Source organism: Lactuca serriola, chromosome 4 (genome assembly GCF_051521515.1).
Source record: "Lactuca serriola cultivar US96UC23 chromosome 4, Lser_US96UC23_V15, whole genome shotgun sequence".
Lineage (NCBI taxonomy): Eukaryota > Viridiplantae > Streptophyta > Magnoliopsida > Asterales > Asteraceae > Lactuca > Lactuca serriola.
In genome coordinates this window covers 37,628,112-37,635,294 of record NC_136411.1, presented here as the reverse complement: position 1 = coordinate 37,635,294, position 7,183 = coordinate 37,628,112, and the positions used below count along the sequence as shown (strand labels likewise).

At 30.9% G+C, this 7,183-nt stretch overlaps 1 protein-coding gene across 1 annotated transcript; it reads right to left on the bottom strand.

Annotated features, from left to right (window-relative positions):
* Nucleotides 1–4,229: 4,229 nt before the first annotated feature.
* LOC145100057 (PLATZ transcription factor family protein) lies at nt 4,230–5,854 on the bottom strand. The gene is made up of 3 exons (XM_079037474.1): nt 5,374–5,854; nt 4,668–4,829; nt 4,230–4,537 (listed from the first exon to the last, which is right to left on the bottom strand). Exons 1-3 carry the CDS (start codon nt 5,659–5,661, stop codon nt 4,310–4,312), a joined length of 678 nt encoding a protein of 225 aa, XP_078893600.1. The 5' UTR covers nt 5,662–5,854; the 3' UTR covers nt 4,230–4,309.
* Between the last annotated feature and the right edge of the window lie 1,329 nt (nt 5,855–7,183).

The following is a 7,183-nucleotide window of genomic DNA, read 5'->3' as shown; positions in this document are numbered from 1 at the left end:
CTTGTATTGTGGTTTCAGGTACTTCTGGTACTAAGAAGAAGAGTCTGGCTTGATGACGCAACATTCACTCTCCACTATTTTCCGCACTCACTTATATTGTTACTCTGATAATTGAGTATGTTTAAGGTGTAATGGATTTTGGAAACAATTTATGGATGTAATTTCCTTTTTGAAAATGAAAAAAATTATTTAGATTTTGGGTCGTTACATATGTTCCGGTTCATTTTACAAAATAATACTATAACATGCATGTATTTGTTTAAAATATTCATATATTTTTCATTTGGTTATGTTGTATTACCGTAGAAGAACATGAAAAAGAACGGTAGTTAATTATAAATTTTTTGGATCGATGATTAGTCGGAAATTCTTCCCAAAAACTTAAAAAATAATTATATAAAAAACTAACTTAGGAGATGTTTTTTTAGCTTATTCAAGGTTTATTTTTCAAGCTTATTTTTTACAAGCTCATTTTTTCTGACTTATTTGTCATGAGCTCGACTTATTTTTAGTGTAAGTTACAATAAACTCATAAATTATAAAATAAAACAAAAAAATAACTTATACAACACAATCTCGAAAAATAAGCATTTAATAAGGTTGTTCGGAGTGGACATAGAAGAAGACGCATGAAGCGGACGTGTCCGACCAAGGGACGCGTGAACACCACCCTAATGGCCGGTGGCTTGGGTGTGGAGGAAGACGATTGATTTGATTGGTTTCTTTTCCTTTCCTCTCTCTCTCTCTCTCTCTCTCTCTCTCTCTCTCTTTTGCCTCTTCATAATGTAGCCACTAGTGAATATCATATCCACAATCTAATGCATTTGTTGTGGAGTGGTTAAATAGTGACATGGCCACATCTTCACTCATAACCCACTCATGACGACTCCCTGAAGCCTAAGGCTATCCGGAGTGAGGGGGGTGAAGGACGTGTGACGCTGACTTGGACAGCCAAGTCACACGTGAACACCACCCCGGTGTCTGGTGGTTTGGTTGTGATGTTGCTGGTAAGACGTGTGAAGACAACCAATCAAGAAGAAGAAGGGGCTGACAATAGATTTTTTAACTGTTTTCTTTGTTTCTTTTAGTACTATTGGACCCATAAAATAAAAAGTAAAAATTAGTTCATTTTCAATTTAAAAAACATACTACAACTATAAGTAATACTTATTTTACATACATTTTACACTACAAAAACACCCAATCTCTTCCCATTTCTTTATTTTCTCCAACCTTAGGATCCAAATCAAAATACCTCATCCACTTCAAACACTCGAATTGATCCATTTGCAAATCTTGGTTACATGTAACTGAATCTCGATCTGGAAAATTTAATTGCGTTTTTAAAAATTCAACAAGTTCTTAAAAAATATCGCAACTAAATTCTATGTTTTTATATTTTTTTAGTAATTTAGGTTTAATTTTCTATGTTTTTTTTAGTCATTTAGGTTTAAATTTCTTTGTTTTTATATATTTTTTAGTAATTTAGCTTTAATTTTCTATGTTTTTAATTAATGTAATGTGATTTCAATTAATATAAAATATTTTACTATGTTTTTTATTTAATTTAATCATAAAAGAATAAAAAAATTATGGAGTGCTATGTAACGCCCGTAGATCAGGGTTAGTCAATTTAGAGAGGACAAGCATCAAAAATGACTTTTTGATAGAATATTATTTTCAATGAATATTCTTAACTAAGTTGTAGTATATGTTACAAGGATTCCATACATATAAAGAACGCTGAAATCCGAGTTATAACGAAGAAGTTATGACCAGTCGAAATTTCGCGACAAAACCGGCATGACACAGCACGACGTAAATAGTGAATTTATGTTAGAGCGATATTTGGCCTTAGTGATCTAAACGAAAGTCGTAGAGTTCGTTAAACCGTGAGTGTGCATATAAAAAATGCCCAAATCTGACTTCGTATGACGAAGTTATGATTTTTCTAAGTTTCAGCTTAGCAGTATGCAGCCCGAAAATCGAATTCAAGATCGAGTGATTGTTGGTCGAAACAATCTAAACGAGAATCGAATATCTCGTTAATAGTAGTGCAACGGTAAAAAGACAGACGTGAACGGACGTCGGAGGAAGAAGTTATGAATTTATAACGGAGTTTTCCTGTCCTGGCCTATTAAAAATAGTATAATAAAAATAAAGTCAAAATTAGCCAACGAAGTCTAAATGAAAGTTGTAGAGTATAGTCTCACCTATGTGTGAATATAAAGAACATCGAAAACGAAGCTCGTATGAAGAAAATATGAATTTCTGAAATTTTTAAATAATTAATATATATTATTTAATCTTTAAATCGGATAGTTATCCGAAGGAGTCAGCAATCTGATCTACACTACGCCCAACGTACACCGAAACGTGACCCGCCTTGCACTCGAGTGCTCTGATGACGCATGCAGTGACGATTTCCGAAGCGTACACCCAGTGTAATGCGAGGCTTTAGCCTTTATAAAAGGGCATGCGAGGTTGCCGATTTCTTTTGCCAAAATTCTTTCTTTCTCTCCCCAATTTTTCTCGTTTTGCGTGCAACTTATACCCCGAAGCCCCGGTATCACTGCCGAGCCCCGAAGCAAGTCCCGAAGCCCCGAAGATCCCAAGAAGTGCAATTTCCGAGCCGAAGCTCTGCCCGCGAGAAGCCAATTTTTGTGAAGATCTTCCAGATCTACTAAAGAATACTACTTATACAAGTCGTAGTGCGGTCCGATCATCTTCTGATCAAGTGAGTGTGTGGTTACTTTCTTCTAACACATAAATATGAAGTATTTGCTTTGAAATGTGTGTTATGTGTTTATATACTATTGTTTATTTGAGATAAGTATGGAATGGATGTCTTATATGGTTTTTAAATGAGTTAAACCGTATATGTATTTTATATCTACTAATATGTTGGGTAGAACATAGGTAGATGAGATAGTTGGTATGTGATAAAATGATGAGGTATGTAAGATGATTAAAGAATAATATTGGTAGATGCACCAAATAGAGAATGTCATAATACTAACAGATGCGCATAAGAATAATATTGGTAGATGCACCAAATAGAGAATGTCATAACACTAGCAGATGCGCTTATAGGATAATCCTGGCAGATGGGCTTATAGGATAATGTCGGCAGATGCGCCCAAAAGAGAATGTCATAAACCTGGCAGTCGCGCCTCATAGTGTATGATGTAATCCTGGCAGAGGCGCTTAAAGGATGATGTTGGTAGATGCGCCTTATGTAGCAATAGATTTTGTGCCAATTCCTTAGGTCAATCCTTAGGAATGAATAAATGGCGGGTAGTTGAATTCTTAGGGTAAAATCCTAAGAAATAAAGAAGATAATGGGGATGAGTAATTGGGTTGATTGTTTGAATATAATAATTATATTATTGTGGGTTGAAAACCCTATATGGTCACCAGGTTCCCAAGCCTGACCCACTCAGTTTTCTTTGTGTTACAGGTAGTGGCACAAAAGTATAAGTTGATGGACTTGACGAGAGATTTTGGATTATAGATCAGTAGTTATAAATGACTGTTGTAAGGTTTATTTTTACTGTTTATGCTTTTGGTCTGTATCGAAACATGACATCTCGAGCTTTTGTTATTTAATGAAAATACATTTCTTTAAAGAAATGCTTCGATAAACTCTTATCACATTTTGTTTTGGGAACAAATTCTACAACTGTTTTATTTAAAAGATTATTCTGATTTTAAAAACAAACATAAACAAATCAGTTTTTTCAGGCTATGAAATTAGGGATGTCACATGGTAACAATTTTTAATATCTAATAATTTTATGATAAGAGTTGATGTGAATTGACAACATTTTTTTAAATGGATTGACATTACTCCCCACACCCCAAGCTAAAACAAACACCACTTGATTCTACCAAACTTTTTATATCGGTAAATCAAATTAGCTAAAACAATAATGAAACTATAAAACAATAAATGATTTAGTCAAAGGCTCAAAGCTAAACATGTGGGGTTCCCTCACCAACTAATTATACACTAATCCCCAAAAATGGGCTGTTGATGTGACTAAGATTTCGTTACCAATTTTATATTTTCTTTCATCAAAAGACAATAAATGTATAAAATCTATATCGTATAGTTTTTCTAAAAGAATCACACGATTGTGTCAAAAATCAAAATAACACTGCATCATTATGAACAATTCATTCTTTAGACATAAAAAAAAAACCCAAAAATTCCAAAAAGAATAATGTAAAAGTATAACGTTCAAGATTTCTTATTTCTTTTTTTTTTTCAGAAAACGCAAACAAAACAATATTTATAAATTATATATCAACATAAAGGAGCTCTTCGAGGAACACCCTTCCTTTTATGCACTATTGTCTTTTTGATCTTTAAATTCGAAATTAACCAGCTGCTGCTTCCTTGTATATTTTCTTCAACCGATTCAAGTGATGAAGAAATAGACGACTCGAAGTCATAATTTTCTTTACAAAATGAATACAATTCCCCCTTTTTATGACTTTCGTTTTTATTTATATTCTCCACCATCATTGACACCTAAAGAAAAATAATAAATTAATAATTGAATATGGTAACATATTAAACAAAAATTATATATATATATATATATATATATATATATATATATATATATATATATATATATATATATATATATATATAATACCTTGCAAGCAATTGAACAAAATCGATTTGGAATGTCTTGTATATGCCTCATGCAAGCTTCACAATAAGTTCCATAGATTTTCGATTTTATTGGTTTTGATTCTTTTTGTTGTTGAGGCCGAGGATTCAAATGCACAGCTTTTTCACCATTGATTTTGTATGTCTACATATGGAAAATTCAATCAAATTCATCTCACATAAAACAAATATCAATGATTTGAATTTAAAATTTAGGGTTAAATTAATACATTTTCTAACAAGAATACGCAATATTTGATGAGTAATTGCACTAATAAAATTAAAAAGTAATAACAAATCAATCTAATTTCGGTTGAAATTATATCATGCGATTCATTTGACTAATTTGGCACATAATTTAATATTATATTTAAATAATTACATTACAAAATGTAACAAATTCATGAAATCTTAACTTTTGAATTTTGATCAAATCAAATCTCAATAGTCAATATGATTATAACTACACTGACAAATATAGTTCAATCTAATTCTTTAATTCATATGGAATTTATATAATTCAATTTAATTAAGGTAGTTATAATTACATACTATAATTCTAAAACTATATTAAATCATAATGAATTCTGAATTCTTGGAATATCTTAAATTTTAAATTCAAATTCTGATCGAATCCAACTTGAATATGATTAAGTTCTATCAACATGAGTGAGAAAAAACAGACTTACTTGAATGTTGGAGCAATCAAGGTGTTTCTGAATGTCATGGAGACGAACGACGTCGTGGTAGACATACCGGCAGATTTGGAGACGACGATGGTGGTGGTGGCATCGTGTTTTGAAAGCAGTAACACAGTGTCTACAAAAGCATAGATTACAGTCGATGCAAAACACATTCTTTTCGTTTTTTCGCATGTTTCTATGATCGATGCAAGCCCCAAAAAACTTGCTTTCGAGCAAATTCACGATCCATTTGCAGTCGTCGAGTTCGCTCTTCGCCTTTAGTTGTTGTATCATCTTCTTCAGCGTTGAAGAAGAACTCGTGAAATTTCGATTCAGTTTGGAGCAAATGAGAAGATTAATGAATGGATCGATTGGAAATTATGCAAACCATTGATTTTGATTTTGATTTTGATTGCAGAAATGGAAGGAATATGAGGGTTTTATGAGGTGATGGAAGAGGAGTCGTCAGACGAGCGAGTGGAGAAATCAGCTTTAAAAGGATGGGTTTTAATTATGAAAAATAGGCAAAAATAAAGGAAATTATACTCCATCATCTTTTTTTTTTTTTTTTTAATTTAAAAAGGTTAATATTAATATATTTCTTTTTGAAAATTTTAATTTTATTATTATGTGTATGTTTGTTAATAAATCTTTAAAGGTTATCAGTGGTTTTAAGTTTTAACAAATTAAAATTGTTGTGAGGGTTTTTATATAATTTTTTTTTTGCTATAATAATTGCTTAAAAGGACACTGTTATCAATTCAACAACTGATTACAAATAAAAATATTTTTAGATTTAAAATGTTATTATGTTATCTATGACCCTCCTTATTTAAATTCAAATTTTAAGATTATACATAATCTGCATTAATTATCATTAATTTGTTTTACATTAAAAGTTAATGGTGACAAGAGAAGACGAAAAGCCCATGAGATACCAAAGTATCTGACATAATTTTTTCACTTTCTTTACAACTTAACATTTTCTCGCTTTTGATGCAATCACTCGAGTAAAAACGAAACATTAATATTGCATTTTTGTTTTTTTAAGGGCAATATCTGATCCTAAACTAATCTTAGTATTTATTTATATTTTCAAAAAGACTTAAACCTTCAACAAAAAAAAAAAAAAAAATTGATACGGAATACGATTATGTTAGAAACAATTTGGTAATATTATATATTTAGCATCAAAAGTAAATATAACTAATACAATATTTTTAATTTTAGGCTTTTTTTTAGAAAAGACAAAATATATTAATAAAATTAAAACTCACGATCTAGCAAGTAACTAGACAAGGGAAAAAATGAGTGGAACGTTAAAAAGTCTCGTAGGATACCGATCTCATATGGAAGATATTTGTTAAAAAAAAAAAAAAATCGGAGGCGGGAGCAAGTTTAACTCTCGTTTTAATTTTGGGGGCAAGGACATGGGTAAACAGTACCATCCCGAACCCCTTATGGGGCCCCCGTTAATATATATATATATATATATATATATATATATATATATATATATATATATATATATATATATATATATATATATTTGAGAACTCATAGTTTTTCGGGAACTTGAGAACTAAAAGTGGAACGTTATATCAAAAAATAAAAGGTTTGTATCAATAGTGGCATGATTGTAATTATAACTTAACTTAATGGCAGTTTAGGTTTTTCACAATACACTTTGGGGGTAAATATGGTATAAAACAATAACATTACAAAAAATATGAATTACCAATTTATAGAAATTTTGTAAATTACTCTCTCTCTCTCTCTCTCTCTCTCTCTCTCTCGTATTATCCTCACATTCTCT

What these genes read in the sequence shown, in the direction of transcription:
- LOC145100057 (XM_079037474.1), bottom strand. Translation starts at nt 5,661, where the DNA reads ATGATACAACAACTAAAGGCGAAGAGCGAACTCGACGACTGCAAATGG. An exon ending in TTGATTGCTCCAACATTCAA is followed by an intron (nt 4,830 to 5,373) that starts GTAAGTCTGTTT and finishes TTCCATATGTAG; the next exon opens with ACATACAAAATCAATGGTGA. An exon ending in TTTGTTCAATTGCTTGCAAG is followed by an intron (nt 4,538 to 4,667) that starts GTATTATATATA and finishes ATTTTTCTTTAG; the next exon opens with GTGTCAATGATGGTGGAGAA.